The sequence below is a fragment of the Anomaloglossus baeobatrachus genome, chromosome 1 (genome assembly GCF_048569485.1).
Source record: "Anomaloglossus baeobatrachus isolate aAnoBae1 chromosome 1, aAnoBae1.hap1, whole genome shotgun sequence".
Taxonomy (NCBI): Eukaryota; Metazoa; Chordata; class Amphibia; order Anura; family Aromobatidae; genus Anomaloglossus; species Anomaloglossus baeobatrachus.
In genome coordinates, this window is record NC_134353.1 from 522359055 (window position 1) to 522379972 (window position 20918).

The 20918-nt window shown below is 42.5% G+C and overlaps 1 protein-coding gene across 1 annotated transcript in view; it reads right to left on the reverse strand.

Moving 5' to 3' along the window:
• SVEP1 (sushi, von Willebrand factor type A, EGF and pentraxin domain containing 1) overlaps positions 1 to 20918 on the reverse strand; it is a 570842-nt gene that overhangs the window by 160975 nt on the left and 388949 nt on the right. Inside the window, exons 27-31 of the mRNA XM_075316174.1 lie at positions 14348 to 14523; positions 13695 to 13819; positions 13480 to 13603; positions 6407 to 6577; positions 5666 to 5839 (exon numbers count right to left, since the gene is read on the reverse strand). Of these exons, the coding sequence (XP_075172289.1) occupies positions 5666 to 5839; positions 6407 to 6577; positions 13480 to 13603; positions 13695 to 13819; positions 14348 to 14523 (770 nt within the window). The remainder of the gene's footprint in view (positions 1 to 5665; positions 5840 to 6406; positions 6578 to 13479; positions 13604 to 13694; positions 13820 to 14347; positions 14524 to 20918) is intronic.

Consider the following 20918-nt stretch of genomic DNA (forward strand, 5'->3'; position numbering starts at 1 on the left):
TGATCTTTTAGTGCAGATAGAGTGAACACTATATAAATGGAAATAAATTAGTCATGAGTCAATGAGTCAAATGAGTCAAAATCTAAATCCAGTGTAACAACCGATCATACTTTGTACAGGAACAATATATATTTATACAGTGTTAGCCAGTAGATAGAAAAATATTCAAATTGAGGGTCCTCAGTCATTAATACTTTTTAAAGGCTAACTAAAAAGATTGTAACAAATAGCAAGCTTTCGAGACTAGTCAGGACTAGAGAAGAGCAAAACATTAGATATCTGAGTTCGCCAAATTCGCACGGAGATGGAAAAAAGTTCAGTTCAGGAACTTGACACAAGACAACGAATCCCATACAAGTCAATGGGGACCCAAGTCCCTGTGATAAAAAAGGCTGTAAACTTGTAAACTGGTCATAGTAAGTGTTAGGGTGCTGCAAAACCAAGCAAAATAGGGGTAAAAGCAGGACAGTTATACATACCATGTTTCCCTGGAAGATAACATAGTCAGATTCTTTACTGGACCCACTCATTAAACGTCATGAATATTCACTGCTTCCCCCACCCTTTGTGCCAGCATCTGTGATTGGTTACAGACTGCTATGCAGGCCTCCCACCCTCTATGTCAGTGTCTGACTGTGACTCATTGCAGAGCAGTTTGCTGTATTGTAGTGTAAAAAGCAATAAACAATTTAAAAAAAATGGCGTGGGTTTCTACTCTAATTCTGATAACAAGTGTTATTAAAACAGACAGCTATGGGCTGTAATCTCCATCTGTCAGCTTTACCTTGGCTGGTTATCACAAATAGACGGGATCCCACTCAGTTTTTTGTTAATTATTTAAATAAGTCAGTAAGTAAGTAATTAAAAAAAAATGGCTTGAGGTCCACCTTATCTTTTCTCAGCACCAAGGTAAAGCAGACCGCTGGGGGTTGGTATTATCAGGGTGAGAAGAGCCATAATTGGACCCAACCAAAAAATAGTAGCCCACAGCTGCCTCGGAAATAACCCCACAGGTCCGACGTAAACCACATGACGTGCCACAATGATACTTGGTTCTGCTACATCAAAAGGCTGCAGTGACCGAAAACGTGGCCGGTGACTGCAGCCTCTGGGACACACTGAGGGCAGTGGGAGCCTGTGGCAGTGAGAAGCAGAGACGTCAGTGCCAACTGTGCCCACCGGTGCTGCTGGATTGCTGGACTGTGGCAGTGCATGAAATGGAGGCAGAGCAGTCTAGCAACCTGGCAGCAAGTTCAATGGCAGTCACAGTTGGTACTGTGGGAGCCCCTGGCTGTGAACTCTGGTGACCTGACAGAGGTCACCCACTTCTCATAGCCAGGGGCTCCACCGCTCCCCTCAATGTGTCCCGGAGGCTGCAGTGACCAGTAATGTTTTCTGTCACTGCAGCTTCTGGATGTATCAGAACTGAAAATCGTCGTGGGACATCGATTGGATTACATCAGACCTGCCGTGTTTTTTTGGGGGGTTAATAAAGGGGTGAAAGAATATCTGAATCTTTTTTTTTAAATAAAGGATTTTTCTATGTGTGTTTATTTCATTTGACATACCAAGTTAGTAATGGGGGTGTCTCATAGATGCCTCCCCATTACTAACCTAGAGCTTGATGACACCTGTGGTTTTGACAAATGACAGCTATCATCAATCCCATATTTTACTCAATTACCACTGCACCAGAGCAATCGGGATGAGCCAGGTTAAATGCCAGAATTGGAGCCCACGTATTATTTTATTTTTTTACAGTTGTGTGCTGACCAATCACAGCCATGCCAATACTTGACATGGCTGCGATGGGGCTGGACGTGCCCACACCAGAAAAGCTTGTTGTTTTGATTGCCTTTCAACAAGCTTTATTCCGATGACAAACCCAAACAAGAATCGAACATATTGGTAAAAGTTTGTGATCAGGTCCAGGACCCAAACACCCAGTGTTCTGTTTGAACCACAAACTTTACAATTCAGGTTCACTCATCCATACTCAGGACTGACCATCAGGCAACTGTGCCTGATGAAGAAACCTGAATAGACTCCAAAGCTTTCAATTGTTACCATCTTTTCAGTTAGCCAATAAAAAGTATTAATGACTAAGGAATCTCAAGTTTTAATATTTTTCTATTATACTTTGTAATTTAATGTTATTGAATACCGGTGAGAAATTGGCTTATCATGTATGATGCTCTATCATCACTGTACTCTACATGGCAGATTGCTTAATAGTCCTTAAACTTTCAATCATGAGGACCATCCTTTCAGTACATTATTATTATTTATTTTTATAGCACCATTTATTGCATGGCGCTTTACAAGTGAAAGAGGGTATATGTACAACAATCATTAACAGTACAAAACAGACAGGAGGAGAGAAGACCCTGCCCGCGAGGGCTCACAGTCTACAGGGAATGGGTGATGGTACAATAGGTGAGGACAGAGCTGGTTGCGCAGTGGTGTACTGGACTGAGGGCTGTCACAGGATTGTACTGGTTGGTCACAGAGATTCTTAAGGGGGCTTTACACACTGCGACATCGCTAGCGATTGCTAGTGATGTTGCGAGCGATAGCACCCGCCCCCATTGTTCGTGCGACATGTGGTGATTGCTGCCGTAGCAAACAATATCGCTACGGCAGCGTCACACGCACATACCTGTTCAGCGATGTCCCTGTTGCTGCTGAACAATCCCTCCTTCAAGGGGGAGGTGCGTTCGGCATCACAGCGACATCACAGCCGCGTCACAAAACAGCCGTCCAATAGAAGAGGAGGGGAGGAGATGAGCAGCCGATACATGCCGCCCATCTCCTTCCTTCCTTCCTTCCTACTTTTCTGGTGGACGCAGGTAGGATGATGTTTGTCGTTCCTGCGGTGTCACACACAGCGATGTGTGGTGCCGCAGGAACGACGAACAACCAGCGGCATGCGCCACCAACAATATTATGAAAAGGAGCGACGTGTCAACAATCAACGTTTTTTGCCATTTTTGCGATCGTTGATCGTCGCTCCTAGCTGTCACAGGCTGCGATGTCGCTAACGACGCCGGATGTGCGTCACAAACACTGTCACTCCGACAATATATCGTTAGCGATGTTGCAGTGTGGAGCCCCCTTAACTGTCATGCAACAGGCTGCTTATATGTGCTTGTTCAAAAGGATTAACTCATTAATGAGTTATTATGTCCAGGCTCAATCCATTGGAGTAGAACTATTCTGAGTCTGTAACATAGGAATTATGGAAATATTGTAACTCATTTTTGGTGATTTCCAATGCTCCAACTCTAATGCTTGACTGGGCAGAGTTTTTCCTGTTTTTGCTTTTAAAGGCTGAGATAGGAATAAGCCTTTAATTAATGATGGGCAAACCCAAACTGTAAAGTTCAGGGTCCCTACCGAACACAATGTTCGTGCACAGAATCCCAAACACAAGTTTTCCTGGGAAGCTCGTGTTACAGTTCGGGCCCATTTCGGGTCCAGGGGCTTTAAAAAAAAGCACATTAGTAAAAAAACATTATGCTTATACTTACCAATCCCATGACGTGTTCTTCAGACTCTGTCACCTTGCCGCTTCTGCTTCCATATCCGATCATTAACTTCCGGTTGTATTCACTGTACTACTCGTCACTCGGCAGTTTTCGGCTTTTTTTGGCCGTTTTCGCAGTGACGTCAGGGTTCACCCAAGTCCACGAGCTATGGATTCGAACGAACTTTGACTTTCACTGCGCAAGTCTCGCATCAGTATCACCCAGCGCGGCACAGGGCTGTGAGCAGACCTTTGTTTATCTTTTCCCACAGATGTAGCCCAGCTGAAGATGCTCGCCCGCCTTTGGACTATGTCGAAGGGGTTTTTTTGGGTAATAAAGATGGAGTCCTAAATGTCTTCTGTTTTATTTCTAATAAAATATTTTTTTCTCTGTTGTTGTTTTATTTTACTGTTAAAATAACAGACAATCGCAGACGCTGTCACAGAGTGGGCGTCTGTGATTTGATGGTGGAGTTATCTGAAACTAGCCCATACATTCTAGCATCTAGAATATATGGACAGATTCCAGGTTATTCTAACAGCAAATCACAGACGCCCATTCTGCGTGACAGCATGTGAGATTGGCTGTTGGATCCCTCACACATATAGTAGTGTAAAAATAAATAATTTAAAAAAAATGACGTAGCGCTTCGCGGTATTTTTAATTCTCAGTGCAGATAAAGCAGACAGCTATGGGCTGCCACCCCTATCTGCCTGGCTTTACCTTGGCTGACAATCAAAAAACAGGGAAGCCCATTAATTTTTTTTTAAATTATTTAAAAAATTAATAAAAAAAATGCATGGGCTCCCACTATATTTTGATCGCTAGTCAGGTAAAATCAGGCAGCTGGGTGCTGGGATTCTCTGCAGCCCGCAACTGCCCCTGGAAATGATGGTGGCACACTGGGTAATAAAGGGATTAATACTAACTTTGTATTCTCAGCTGGTACTAAGCCTGAAATTCAAGGTGTCATGCCAAATTAGACATGACCACCATGAATTTCTAGTAAACAGTAAAAAGAACAACACAACACATATAAAAATAATTTTTAGAAATAAAATAAAAAAAACATTTAGAGACTCCATCTTTATTATAAAAAAATCCTTTGTCCGACGTGGTCCACAGGTAGAGCAATGTCAGACGTCTATACAGAGCGAGAAGCAGGCTTACACTGAGGGTATGATTCCACTAGCATATGACTCCTGTGAGTCTTGCATCGGTCTCACCCAGCATGGCGAACACTCTCCTAACAGGAGTACCTCAGCTGCATGGAAATACATGCAGCCGACCCGCTCCTCTAAGGAGAGTGTGCGCCATGCTGGGTGATATCGATGCGAGACTCGCACAGTGATAGTCAAAGTTCAATCGAGTCCATGGCTCATGGACTGGGGTAAACCCTGATGTCACAACAAACATGGCTGAAAACAGCCGAAGACTGCAGAGTGACGAGCAGTGCGGTGAATTCCCCCGGAAGATAATGATCGGACCCGGAAGCAGAAGTGGCATGGAGACAGAGTCTGCAGGACGTATCGTGGGAGCAGTAAGTATAATGACAATCTTTAATATTAACTATATTCTGCATTTTACAGACCCCCCATACCATCCCATAATTGTAAAGTCCAAGGTCAGCGTTCGGACGCAAGTTCGCGTTATCTCAGAACCCAAACTTAAACTTTACAAAAAGTTTGGGCGAGTCTCCCGAACTAACTAATGCATTTTCGAATCGGGAGGTTCGCCCATCACTACCTTTAATCCCCCATTGTATGATACTACAGATAAAAAAAATTAATGTCTGATTGGTCAAAACTTATCTATCACTTACTCATTGGAAACACAATAAATATATAACAATTGGGGCTTCAGCTGCTCAAACTCCTCTTATTTCAAGAATGGGAGCCTATGAGTTCTTGGAGTAGTAATGAGCATGTAGTGAGCAACCACTCTTACAAATGGTGAACAGTACAGTGGGCGCACATGCTCAATACTGCTCCATACAAACAGGGTACTTTGGGACCCCCATTTCGAAACCAATGAGCAGTCCACCAGCTAGTTTTCAAACATTCATACATTTATCACCTCCTCTTCTATCGACATGTGATATGTTGTACAACCCGTTTAATACATGAGAGTGAACTTACCCAAACACATAGGTGAGGTGCCGTCCCAGCTTCCATTATCTGTACAAAACATCCTTGAATCTCCAAGGAGATAATACCCAACATTACACTGGTATGTAACGGTGCTTCCAGCAAAAAAATTTTCATCCGTATTAATACCATTTTTCAGATGAGGCGGCTTTCCACAGCTGATTCCTTAATAAAATGATGAATTTTGGAACAAAATACCAAAACTGACATTTCATTACAAATGAACCTAACCATATATTATTACATATTAACTTTATATCGTGGGAGAAAATCAGTTAGGAAAGCAGACATTCAAAGTTAACCATATATTGATACATTATTACTTCAGAACCCAAGCACATTATAAATGTTAAAGAAGCAGATGGCTGCACATTATAAAGTGCTGGATACCAATTTGATTCAAAGTGGTTATTGCCTTAAAAGCAAATCTTATTTATAACCCATTATCAGACATAAATTGAAAATTCCAGAACTACATCACTTTTGCACTAAAAGCACTTAAAGTTGAATGCAATATTTATAAATGATCACATACTGCTGAAAATTTAGAATTTATTCCATGGTAATCTATACTAAGACTCCTATGACTATAATATCTTTCTGGTCATTACCTAATGTTAGCTTCATCATTCCCAAGATATAGTGAGATGTTATTTCAACATATATGAATATTAACTTAAAAATCCCTATCAATTTTCTTCACATTTTACAAATGTCTGGTAGGATACTAACTTTCACAGCGAGGCAGAGGTTGGTCCCATTTTCCCAGGTTAAGGCATTGTTGTTGTGAACTGCCCACAATCTGATAGCCAGGGTCACATTTCAAGCTGATCTTGGAACCTGGTTTTAAATCACTGACAGATGCATGCAAATGAGGCGACAAACCTTCCACGGCTGGGCAATCTACATAAAAATCAAATGTATAAATTATTTTGACATATTCTGGAGAATGGTTAAAAATATAATAGATTAAAGCAGTGTTAAACTTGGAAATTAAGAAAGCACCACATTTTCTAATGTAGCTGAATGTAATATACTGATTATGTAACCTGCTTATAACACTGTACCATCGTGGGCAACAGTTTTGAGACTGACACAAATTTTGGTTTTCACAAAGTTTGCTGCTTCAGTTTTATAGGGGCAATTTGAATTGAATCTGGATTATGAATAGTGATCAGATACACTGCAAAAAAACTGAATCAATTCCTTTTAACGAAAATTAACTAATTCACAAAAAAAAACACATTTCCATTGAATTTCATCCTTGTGTTACCATGGACACTGATATCTTCTGACCGGCTGATTTAATTGAATTAATTAAAATCATTGTCTTCTTCTGTTAACAATAGTTGACTCCAAAAAAAAAAAAAAAAACCGTCATCTATTATTTTGCATCCAAGGGCTTTACAGCCAAGGACATTGCTGCTTGAAAATTTGCCCTAAAATCAACCATTTATCAGATCATAAAGATGGATCATCCAGGAATTCAAATAGAGAAGAGTAATTGCTGTGAATAAGGGTTTCAGGGTGTTCAAAAAAGTTCAACGAGTGCCAGGAGGGTTATCCGGCTTATTTTGCTTTTTTTTATTATTTCCCTATTGGGCTACATTGGAGCAGGTAAGTAGATTGTGAGCACTTACCTGCCCTGCTGTCAGCCCCTCTCCCCCGGCTCAGAGTGGTCATGTGACCGCTCCTGCCGTGATTTTACTGCTTCCGGTCATTTCATGTCAACATGGGCAGGGCCATGTTGACATGTAAATCTGGAACAGCATGTTGCCGCCCTGCTGGGCTGTACAGTGCGATGAGCCCTGCCCCCCTTCCCTGCACCCTCCCACACATTCCCCCGGACCCCTTACTCTCCCGCAACCTCCCCCTGCACTGCTGTGGGGTCCGTGACCTGGGGGAGGGGCCTGCCTGCGGCTGCCGTGGTGTCAGCTCCAGCACCGCGCCGATATATTTGAAAGCGCTGATGAGAGGGAGCACAGCACTGCTTCTCATCACTGCCCCGCTGTCTGTGCTCTCTTCAGCACAGCGGTGACGTCACTACTGTGCTGATATGTCCAGAGCACAGACAGCGCGCGAACGTGCAGGAGCGGTGGGGACCAAGGACGGGTGAGTATGTATTCCCTACATGTGTTCCCTATGGGAGTAGGGGGGGTTGGTGCAGAGCGCCGTGTGTGCATGCGGTGCAGAGCCATATGTGTGTGTGCGGTGCAGAGTCTGATGTGTGTGTGATGCAGAGCCATGTGTGTGTGTGCGGTGCAGAGCCATATGTATGTGTGTGCGGTGCAGAGCCCTATTTGTGTGTGTGCGGTGCAGAGTCATATGTGTGTGTGTGCGGTGCAGAGCCATATGTGTGTGTGTGTGCGGTGCAGAGCCATATGTGTGTGTGTGCGGTGCAGAGCCATATGTGTGTGTGCGGTGCAGAGTCCGATGTGTGTGGGATGCAGAGCCATGTGTGTGTGTGCGGTGCAGAGTCCGATGTGTGTGTGTGTGGTGCAGAGCCCGATGTGGGGCTGTTATTTGCAATGCTGTAGTGATAACAGGTAAGTGCTGGGCAGAATACTGACATAGAATGTGTGTGCAGGGGGCGAGGCTGGACGCTGGGGTGGGGATGAACACTGAGGCCGGGCGGTGCCAGCTGTGACTGGGAGGTTTAGCACAGGAAGTTATCATGTTTGCTAGAGCTGAATGTGAACAAAGAGCTGCAGAGAATAAAGTCATAGAGTCATTCAAGAGGAACAAAAGTTAGTAAACAAAAAATAACAATGTAGGGGTGATTTATATGACAATACAGCACAGATTAGCTTAACAAAAATTTTTGAGTTTATGTCGGACAACCCCTTTAAAGAGGAATCAGCTATGGGATCTGTTAAACATCAGTGAAAAGCTTGCTCATGAATGGCATAAGGTAGGTATCAGTTCTTCTGCACTCACCATGTGGTGAAGGCTTTTGGACATTGACCTGATGTCAGGAATGGCAGCAAAAGATCCACTTTTGTGAAAGAAAAACATTAAGCATAGACATACATTCTCCACGAAATACAGGAATTTGACTACAGATGACTGGGGTAAAGTGTGGTTCAATGGCTATCGCCTTGCAACTCTGGAGCCCTGGGTTCAAATCTCATCGGTTTCCTTTCACACTCCAAAGACATACTGAATTAGATTGTAAGTCCCATTTTGGACAGTGATGATAATGTATGCAAAGCGCTGCAAAATATTATAGCGCTATATATATAAGCAATGCATAATAAATAATGCATTTTCTCTGATGAACTTCAAACTGTTTGAGATACCCAGGAGACTGATTGCAGAAGAAAAGATGAGCACCACCATTAGTCCTGTGTCATTCCAACATTAAAGCATCCCGAGACCATTAATATGTGGGTTTGATTTACATCCAATCAAGTGAGCTCACTCACAATTGTGCCTTAGAACACTGCAGAGAATAAAGAATGGTACCTAAACATCCTTCATAAGCAACTTCTCCCAATGATCAAGGAGTAAATTGGTAATGAAATGGTGGAACTGTAGGTCACAATTCAAAACTAATAACTATGGGGCTCAGTGAACAAACCATTTACATTTTGGGTCCATGGAAGATTCGCAGATTTCAATCTCATTAAGAACCAGTGGTCAATCCTCAAGAAAACAGGTGAAGAATCAAAAACACTGATGTTGTGATCAACTAATAAGGATTTGGAACAAATGCTGATATCCAGCAGTCAGGTCGACTTGCAGAAGTCTTGAAAGATAAGGATCAACACTGCAAATTTTGAGTTTTTGCATAAACAATGTATTTGTCAATAAAAGTTTAAAAACATATGAAAATCTTATAATTGTTCTCAAACCTTTTGCTAACAACTGAATTAGACCTTGCTCTTACCATAGTTGTCCTGTATAATGCATCATTGGACTGGTTAGTCTTACTGGAGTTGCTCGAAAAACAAATTAATTTTAATACTAAATGCCTCTCTATTCAATGCCATCATCTAATCTATTTTCTAATATACCTTAATTAAAAATTCTCTAACTTTTTCTCTACACTAACTGCTTTTTTTTTTTTACTACATCCTGTACGATGACACTTACCTTTAGAATTTCCAGTGCAGTTACAACTGCAGCCTCTGTCCGCTCCCTATAATGAAGTGTCATCAGTGACACCCATTTCAAGGGCTGGGCTAGTCCCTGCTCTACTGAGCATGCATTGGTTGTCATTTCAGAAGGATGCTCAGTAGATTCTTATCACTGTGCAATATGCACAATGCCACTGCAATCTCTTGTTGGCTCTGATCAGGAGTAAAGAGCTGGTAGGAGAGCGCACTGTCAGTGCATGAAGAAAGAATAGCCAAGATGGGGGGCTATGCGGGGGTGGCATTGGTCTCTGCACGCCGAGCTTTCATACAATGCATACATTGATAGTAGCATTTACATGGTTAAATTACAGCACTATTTTTGTAACACAGTGGTGCTAGTTCTATAACATAGTTGGCATCTGTCTGGTATTAAGCTGGCACACTCTTGAATCAGTTTGAAACAGTCCTTTTTAAATTATAGTAGGTAAGTACTGCTTAACTTTATAATTAATTAAAATTCAACTTTTATGTGATATGCAAATGAGGATGTTTCAATGCACCCTTGGCGTGGTCTATGCCGTGGTGTACCACCATGCCCTGCTATTTGCATAATAAAGTCAGTACCTACCATTGATTGACTTGTCTCTAAATTGCAGAGCAAACCCTGTGTCTTATGGTAACAATATTTTGAACTTTTACCTTTCAGGCTCCATATCTCACCATTCGAAAGTAAAACTACCATAATTTTTTAGACAATTATCTTGGCTATCTCATACATAAATTTGACTTGCAACTATTTAGCATATGATAAGTTATGCAGATTCTTGTCATGTCACTGCATTTTAACGGTTTTGCTCCTGGTGATGGAAAAATCTTTTTCTTATTGTATACTACAAATTACAACCTGCTCCTACATTCTTTAATAGCTTATGCGGGCATCACACGGTACGATCTATCGTGCGATCGCACGAGCGATCGTACCTGCCCCCGTCGTTTGTGCATCACGGGCAAATCGCTGCCTGTGTCGCACAAAGTCGTTAAACCGCTGTCACACGTACTTACCTGCTGAGTGACCTTGCTGTGGGCGGCGAACATCCTCTTCCTGAAGGGGGAGGGATGTACGGCGTCACAGCGATGTCACACAGCCACCGGCCAATAGAAGCGGAAGGGCGGAGATGAGCGGGACGTAAACATCCCACCCACCTCCTTCCTTCCGCATAGCCGGTGGGTGCCTTGGGACGTAGGTAAGCTGTGTTCATCATTCTCGGGGTGTCACACAGAGCGATGTGTGCTGCCCTGGGTACGATGAATAACCGGCGCCAAGAAAAATAAATGTTTTTTTAAAAATAAGCGACGTGTACACGACTCACGATTTTTGACTGATTCAGCGTCACTCGGAGGTGTCACACGAAATGACGTCGCAAACGATGCCGGTGTGCGTCACGAAAACTGTAACCCCGACGATGCATCGCACAATAGATCGTCTCGTGTGACGCCCGCATTAGTGTGTTACTAGGTTGATTCCCAATGCAAAAGGTCACTAGTTCCAATCGAGGAGCAGCCATGAAAAAGATTTCCTAAGAAAAGTGAAACAGCATTGTCCAGCTCATTGATATTGGTCTCTCGACCAAGAAAATTGTCAAACTGCATCATGTCAGGGTCATGGCAGCTGAAAGAATGTGAAATGAAGTCCATCCACCCATTACAAAGCCAAGAGTTGGATGTCTAGTCAAAATATTGGAGTCAACAAGTCGCCTCATTACAAGGTCTATAAGTGCTGGCATGACAAACACGAAAGAGGAGATGGCTCTTGTGCTTTGCAATAGTGAGATCACAGATGTCAATACAGGCACCATGCGACGTACGTTACTAAAGTCTGAAATGGTTGCCAAAAAAAGGTGAAATAGCCTCGATTTCAATATTGTCAGAAAAAGCGTTGTCTCAAGTTTGTCAAAAAGTACGAAAAGTGGCTAATGGATTGAGAAATTGAAGGAACTGTCATGTTTGGTGGAGGAAGCCTGATGATATAGGGTTGTTGAATAGCTCACCAGAATCAATTGTGGTCACATTGCTGAGCTATATATGGGTATCCTACAAGACCAGTTACGTTGTGTGCTCAAGTACTATGGGGATGAAAAGGATAGTATTCCAGCAGGACAACGACCGAAAACATATGCGAGATTGGCAAAGAAATGGTTTAATGACAATGAATTAGAGGTGCTGGATTTGCCCCACGATCCTCAGTACTGAACCCATTTGAACACTTGTGGGCAGAGTTGAAGAAAAAGCTGCATATTGTACATACCCACGTGAATAGAAAAATATGCACCAACATTGGGAATGTGTAGAAGAGACCTGGCCTTAGATTTTGGTCGAGACATGCTTGAATCTGATTGAGAGCATGCCTAGAAGGATTCAGGCAAAGGTAAATTTACAAAATACTAGCACTATACTAAAAATAAAAATTTTAATATTTTTTTAGGAGCAAAACAGTAACAATGAAGTGACATGACAAGAATCTGCATAGCTAATCATATGCTAAATAGTTGCAAGTCAAAATTATGTATGAGATAGCCAAAATTATTGTCTATAAAGTGATAGCACTCTCACTTTTTTAAGCTATAGTTCACAGTGAGATATGGAGTATGAAGGTCATAAGTTCAAAACATTGATTCCTTTTTGCTCATCAGTGTAAACTGGGTAATTTTGGGTGATTCATAGTGTCAGTGCATGCATGCAGACAATGGGTACTGTCGTGCTCTGATGTCTGGCTCCTTGGATGAGTCATTAGAGTATGCCTACACTTACCATATGAGTGCACCACTGCAGATATCCAAAGGCAGTACGTAGGCGCAGACAGGAGACTCAGTGTTCACTATGGGCAAGTTGAGACAAGTCAATCAATTGATGGTACAGGATTTATTATGCAAATAGGAGGGTGTGATGGTGCACCAAGGCATAGGCCACGCCAAGGGTGCACCAAAGCACCCACATTTGCAAATCAAATAAAAGGGGATTTTTAATTATCTACAAAGTTAAGCTATATTTGTTTAGTATGATTTAAATAAGGGCAAGGTCATCTATATGAATGCTAAGGAATTAAGGAAAGCTTTCATGTCATATTTGTTTTGTAAACCTCTACATTTAGTTAACAAAGGAAAATGATGAAGGATTTGCATTTAGTAATGACTAGAGATGAGCGGACCCATGTTCACTGGATTCGGCCGGACTTTAGTTAAATGTTTGTTTTGGGAGCAAGGCTTGACCTGAACTTGTTCTCAGACTACGAACCCAATTTAAGTCAATGGTAACCTGAACTAACGGGCTCAACATGAATAATGAGTATAATGGAAGTCAATGATTGCACAGTTTGGCTCTCTGCCCACATGAAGCCAGCCATAAACTGAGCATTTCTGGGGGATGGAAGGCAGCTTTTTTTTTTTCTTACACACAGCATCCAAAAATGTAGTTTCTACCCCCAATGAGAGCCATTCAGAGACTGTAAGCGACTGTCACTTGGTCAAACACCGAGTGTATCTGAGCACACCGGTGCTCGATTCAGTGGTTAGCATACGAACAGCACCTGAAGACAGACAAGAACTTTGGTTAAAAGTCTGTTCAGGTTTGAGTCCCGGACACCCAGTGTACCCAGTATACATTATGAGTTCGCTCATCCCTAATAATGACACAGGCAGAAAAGAAATGCTGAAAAATGTTCCTACTTACTTGAACAGAATATGCTCTTGTTGTCTACTTTAACTTTTCCAACCACACCAGGTAGGAAATCTGCCCAAGCTAATACATTTCCCCTTTGAAGATCGTTTGGGCATGAAGTAGCCAATAATTTTACCTTTAAAATAAATACAGTTAAAGTCAAATTTTGCATATTAGAAATATCAAAAAACAACTCAGATTTTTGTGGCGCACCATCAGAAACATACCTGCTCAGGTGGGAGAGGATAATCCCATATATTAAGCTGACTGATTGATCCAACAAAGGATTCTGCCGGGTTGAAACCTTCCCCCCTTTGATCTTGTTCTTGTGCAAGGACTAAAGCACCCCCTCCTAGAACAGCGAAATGAATCAATTTAGGCCTCATTACAAGGCACATTGCTTACTTCCCACTTACTTTAGCTTTTTTGATTTGCTTTTATCACATTAAGGATTATTATTTCATGTTTTATTGCTTTATAAAATGCAAATTGCTTCATAAATCACCAATACACTTTTTCAATTTATACCTACAGTATATTCATTGAGTTTAGTCATGTCTCCAGAGCTCTCGGTAGAGCTGATTCCTGAAAACATTTTATTGCAGATGTCAAGTTGTACAATCTTTTTAATGGGTAAAATTAAGAAAATATTATTATTGCCCATTTCCTAAATAGATTTTGTTGTAATAAATGGGAGAACTTGCTCTCATAACTGCATTGCCAATACATAGAGCAGCACTTATTCTAAAAGTTATAATTGCTCATAAAAACTTTTGAATTCTATTAAATACAGATAACAGAATTGAATTTTCTATTTAACAGTTGTATTCATTTTCTGCCAATATGTTAGATTTACAATTCATTGGCGTCCGTAACTTACCAGGTATGTGTTCTCCCACTGATAAGCCTTTCCCATGATCGGAGAGTTTTCCATCAATATAGACTTTCCAAGACCCATCAGTATTTGTCCAGGTAACGACAATGTGATGCCATTTGCCATCATTAACAGAAGGGCAATCAGTTATTTTCTCCTTGCCATTAACATAAAGCACCCAACTGCAGAGAGAAAAAATGGCTGTAGTGAGCGCAGCACGAGTAGCTAATAATCTATTTGACAGGCTCTGCTTAGCAAGAAAACAATTGATTATTGAAAACTAAAGTAGTATCTGAACTTGTTCCAACTATTCAGAAAACCGTTGAAGAACTGTTTTGACTTTTAAAGGGAAGTTGTCGAGGTTTTTATTTTTGTATTAATAATAGTGTTTCTAAAATCAAGTATTTTTAAAACAAAATTAAAATCACTGCTTATTTAGTTTTTATTTAATTCTAATTTTACTGAAGGCACTGGGGGCTGCCATGCTGGATTTGCTGTGTGTAACGACAGTTACTCAATCCTTTATGGCAGCTCCTGTGCATAGAGAACAGTGGTCGGGATCCGACCCCATTTAGTAACGTTAGAGTAGGCGTCTGCTGTGACCTGGATGCGCCCCCTGGGCTGTCCAGATCACAGCAGAGGGAGGAGATTGGCGCCATCATTATGGAGCTCACAGCATATGCTGTTTGCGCCACTTTACCCCGTCAACCGCCAGGATGTGTGAGTACAGGCCGCCTACCCTCCCCTTCCCCCACCGTTACCGTCTCCAATGACACCCCCTCCCTCCGCTCTACCCAGCCCCCCGCTACTGCTGCCGCCGTCGTCGCCGTCCCTCCCCCCGCCGCTACCGTCTCCAATGACACCCCCTCCCTCCGCTCTACCCAGCCCCCCCTCTGCCCCCCTCCGCAGCTGCTGTGTGTATGTTTGTGTGCCTCTGCATGTGAGTACCGCCGCTGCCAAAGTCTCCAAAAACACCCTCCGCTCAACTCCCCCCCACCCTTCTGCCCGCCACCTTTCGGCTTGTGTGTGTACCGGTGATACTGTCTGCAGGGCTGTGTATTTAATCCTCTCCTGTGTGATACTGTCTGCTGAGCCATGTATCTAATCCTATCCTGTGTGATACTGTCTGCTGAGCCATGTATCTAATCCTATCCTGTGTGATACTGTCTGCTGAGCTGTGTATCTAATCCTATCCTGTGTGATACTGTCTGCAGAGCCGTATATCTAATCCTATCCTGTGATACTTTCTGCTGAGCCATGTATCTAATCCTATCCTGCGTGATACTGTTTGCTGAGCTGTGTATCTAATCGTATCCTGTGTGATACTGTCTGCTGAGCTGTGTATCTAATCCTATCCTGTGTGATACTGTCTGCTGAGCTGTGTATCTAATCCTATCCTGTGTGATACTGTCTGCTGAGCTGTGTATCTAATCCTATCCTGTGTGATACTGTCTGCTGAGCTCTGTATCTAATCCTATCCTGTGTGATACTGTCTGCTGAGCTGTGTATCTAATCCTATCCTGTGTGATACTGTCTGCAGAGCCGTATATCTAATCCTATCCTGTGATACTTTCTGCTGAGCCATGTATCTAATCCTATCCTGCGTGATACTGTTTGCTGAGCTGTGTATCTAATCCTATCCTGTGTGATACTGTCTGCTGAGCTGTGTATCTAATCCTATCCTGTGTGATACTGTCTGCTGAGCTGTGTATCTAATCCTATCTTGTGTGATACTGTCTGCTGAGCTGTGTATCTAATCCTATCCTGTGTGATACTGTCTGCTGAGCCGTGTATCTAATCCTATCCTGTGTGATACTGTCTGCTGTGCCGTGTATCTAATCCTATCCTGTGTGATACTGTCTGCTGAGCCGTGTATCTAATCGTATCCTGTGTGATACTGTCTGCTGAGCCGTGTATCTAATCCTATCCTGGGTGATACTGTCTGCTGAGCTGTGTATCTAATCCTATCCTGTGTGATACTGTCTTCAGAGCTCTGTATCTAATCCTATCCTGTGTGATACTGTCTACTGAGCCATGTATCTAATCCTATCCTGTATGATACTGTCTGCAGAGCTATGTATCTAATCCTATCCTGTGTGATACTGACTGCAGAGCTGTGTATCTAATCCTATCCTGTGTGATACTGTCTGCTGAGTTGCTGTATCTAATCCTATCCTGTGTGATACTGTCTGCTGAGATGTGTATCTAATCCTATCCTGTGTGATACTCCAGCTGTCCTTGGTGACACTTTAGACATTTCTGGTCACAAACAAAATGGCTCCGCACTGTGATCCTAAACTTTATTCTCTTATCCTTTTAAAAACACCGAGATTGGGAAGGGGAGGTGACATCACACACAGGAGAGTGGGCCTGCCCACTTTACTGTAGCTGTAATCCAGGCTTTTTCTACAGTGGGATTTCTGTAGGATTTCAGCAGCTGCTCCCCCTAGTGATTAACAGTGAAAAATATCAAACTTTTTTTTTTTATTTTGCTCAATTAAAAACAAATAATAATATTTAAGCAAAACATTAAAACATTAATACTTTACATTTTTTCATTTATTGATTTTTTTTTTGCGACACCTTCCCTTTAAGGGTTGCACTAAGACCCAGATTAATCATTGCCTTTATGACAGGTTTTTTTGTCTGGATTTGTATTCTTTGTGGGGTTTTTTTTGTTTTATTTGCACTTTTTTTAGTATTGTTTTTGTACCTTGCTTGAAGTCTAAGGTGAACAAGATGCACAGTGGTGGTAAAAAAGAATGGAACAAACTTTGCTGAGAATACACAAAATACCTAAGTCGGCCTCAAGATGGCAGTACAGCTTGCTGTAAATGGTATAAATATACATGTAATGGCGGCTGAAGGAGAGAGGGTGATGTGACAGTCACACAATAATAACTAAATCACCCCAAAGTGCTTCCTCCATGGACAGCCTATCTTAGATAGTTAATACAATAACTTGGGACATTGTAGAAGCAGCGGGAGTGAGATAAGGTAGACCAGGTGCATGGAAGGACCTCGATTCGCGTTTCACCGAATGGCTTCATCAGGAGGCATCTGTCTCTGTGTGTGTCTCTGTGTGTCTCTGTCTTTGTATGTCTGTCTCTGTCTCTGTGTGTCTCTGTCTCTGTATCAGTCTCTGTGTGTGTCTGTATCTGTGTGTGTGTGTGTGTGTGTGTGTCTGTATCACTGTGTGTCTCTGTGTGTCTCTGTCTCTGTATCAGTCTGTGTGTGTGTCTGTATCTGTGTGTGTGTGTTTGTATCTCTGTGTGTATCTCTGGGTGTCTCTCTCTCTGTCTCTGTATGTCTCTATCTCTATTTGTCTCTGTGTGTCTCTGTCTCAGTCTCTGTGTGTGTGTCTGTATCTGTGTGTGTGTGTCTCTGTCTCTCTGTGTCTGTGTCTCTGTGTGTGTCTGTGTGTGTGTATCTGCCTGTGTCTCTAAATCAGTCTCTGTGTGTCATTGTGTGTCTCTGTGTGTGTCTCTGTGTGTGTGTCTCTATCTGTGTGTCTCTGTGTGTATATTTCTGTGTGTCTGTCTCTGTATATCTGTGTGTTTCTGTATGTCTGTGTGTGTCTGTGTATGACTCTGTGTGTCTGTCTCTGTGTGTGTCTCTGTGTGTCTGTTTGTCGCTCTGTATTTTTGTCTCTGTGTGTCTCTGTCTGTGTATATCTGTGTGTGTATGTCTCTACCAATATCATATTACCTCATACATATGTTGTCTTATACTAAGAATGTCCTTCATTGCCTATAGCAACCAATCACAGCTCCTATTAATGACCTGTAGCTCCCAGCTCCATTAACTTTAATGTAAGCAGGTTTTTTGGCAAATAACTATAAAGTGCGGATTTAAACTGTCCCCTCAAAACATAGTCTATGTTTCCTATGTTTCCTGAGTCAAATAAGGTGTCTGTGTCTGAGGTGTTTGTGCAAAATTTTGTGATTGTATGATTGTAAATGTGATGGTGTGGATTCCTTTGCTCTTTGAAATGTATTGAATAAATGATCGTCTTGTGAAAGATCGATTTGCCAAAGCAGCCATACATACTTGGTCATTATAGTCATTGAAACTGGCTACACATGTTCAATGACACCTAATAAAGGAAAACTTATTTCTCTGAGGATGTTCTTAGAATTTTTAGGTGATTATAAAATGAAAATGACTCAAGAACCCGAGTATAATGGAAGTCAATGGGTGACTCGAGCATTTTTCTGAAACCCTGCAATGCTGATGAGTGTTGTCATCATCACCCAGCACCTATCAATAGCTGTACTTTGCTGCTATTTACAGTTGCCAGTGCTGCAACTAAGGATCATGAACTATAATGGAGCTTTGTGCAAACATTTTTTTATATTAAATTGATGAACGAAGGGTAGTTTGGGGTAGTTTTTATTCAAACAAACTAATTTTGCCTGTATGTGTTTTTTTTTATTACTGGGTTAGTGATAGGGGTGTTTGAGATGCCTCCCCATTACTAACACCAAGGCTTGATGCCAGCTGATATTACAGAGCTGATATCAACCCCCCCCCCCAAAAAAAAAATATTACCCCTATTGTCCTGGTGCAAGCTGGGAAAAACACCAGAATTGGGGAGGCACTGGGCTGATATTTTAAGACTGGGAAGGGCCTTTAATAACCATGTACCTTCCCTGATTTATAATATTAGCCCCCAGATGTCTGCTTTACCTTAGCTGGTTTACAAAAATAGAAGGACCCTATGTCATGTTTTAAAATTATTTATTTATAATGTTAAACAAGGCTAAAAAAAACCCCTATACTGTCACATGAAAGGAACTAATGGGTGCATGTGTACAAAAACTGCCTATATGCCTGCTCTAATCTAAGCTCTCGTTCCTAGATCAACTCTTCCTGAACTGCTTCCAGAGGAGAATATTCTGAGCATGGCGCCTCCATATAAGACCTGATGACATAATGCGGCCAGCTAATCACAGCAATGCCAGTAGCCAACATGGCTACAGTATTACTGTATATGGCAAGCAATCCCTGCATGTTTATTGGCTGTCTAATAGTCGCGAAACATGCGGGATGGGTACACAAGCATGGCATTCCAGCACCCGCGATACTCAGCATGCCCGAGCACCCGATGCTCGATCGATTATTGAGCAATGCCAAGCATGCTCAATTGTTGCTAATTATTATCCTTTTATTCATAGGTGTATCTCATTCATAGCCCCTCATACAAAAAAATTACAGTGGACAGTATACCTTTTACTTTTTGCTATGGCCAACCTTAAAGAATTGCAGTATACAGTAAAAAAAATATATGTTTATAGATCTGTCTGTCAGGTGCAAAAGGGAACTCCATTGAGTCTGAAAGGATGGATGGACTCATTCAGCATAGGTGCAATACATATGCTAAAACTACATACCAAAGTAATGTGAACATCATCTATCATAGTGATAACATTAAAAAAGGACACAGGTCAGTCAAGTTGAATGTATAATTCTACATTGCTAAGAAACAATTGCATAATGCTCTTTATGTAATGGAACCATACACGTGTAACTGTGTACTAATGTTAATTTTCTTTTTCAAATCTGTATAAGGCCGGTGTCACACTTGCGAGTGCCTCGCGTGTATCTCGCATGAGTCTCGTGTTGTGTCACCTGGCACGGACTCACACTCTCCTCACAGGAGCAGGTCGGTAGCATAGAGATGCATGCAACCGACCCACTCCTGTGAGGAGAGTGTGAGTCCAAGACGGGTGATGCAACGCGAGACTCACGCGAGATACACGCGAGACACTCGCAAGTGTGACACCGGCCTAATATGTTAATGTGCCGCCTCCACGCCTGTAGCAGCCGGGCTCCTCGGATCCGGATCCGCTGTGTGGCTCGAGGGATCCTCCGGACCCGGGGGTCACGCGGACACGCCAAATGAAAAGGGGGACGTAGTTGTACGGGCTTGGTCGTATTCAGTTCGTGACGCCACTCACGGTGTGTGGTGAAAGGTAGCACCACCGCTGCTGTTGTGGGACACCCCGGGGGAGATGTAATGGCAGCTGGATGTTAACCGCTGCGTGGGTAGGGATGGTTGCCCTGGCGCCCAGTGGCTCTGTGCAGGGGATGGCGATGGCAGGGGCCTGCGCGCCTGGACGTGTCAGGGAATGTTTGGTTACTCACAGTTGAATAAATCACATGAGTCTTTTCATAAACCAAGGCACTGGTGGCCGGCTGCCGCGGCCAGTTGTACTCTGGTCCTCCACCCGGGCTGGTGGTCGCCGTCTTTTCTCTCTGCACTGTTTTTGCTTGTGTTAAGGCCCCGTCACACTAAGCAACATCACTAGCAACATCTCTGCTAACGAACAATTTTTGTGACGTTGCTAGCGATGTTGCTGTGTGTGACATCCAGCAACAACCTGGCCCCTGCTGTGAGGTCGTTGGTTGTTGCTGAATGTCCTGGGCCATTTTTTAGTTGTTGCTGTCCCGCTGTGAAGCACAGATCGCTGTGTGTGACAGCGAGACAGCAACAACTAAATGTGCAGGCAGCAGGAGCCGGCTTCTGCGGAGGCTGGTAACCAATGTAAACATCGGGTAACCAAGAAGCCCTGTC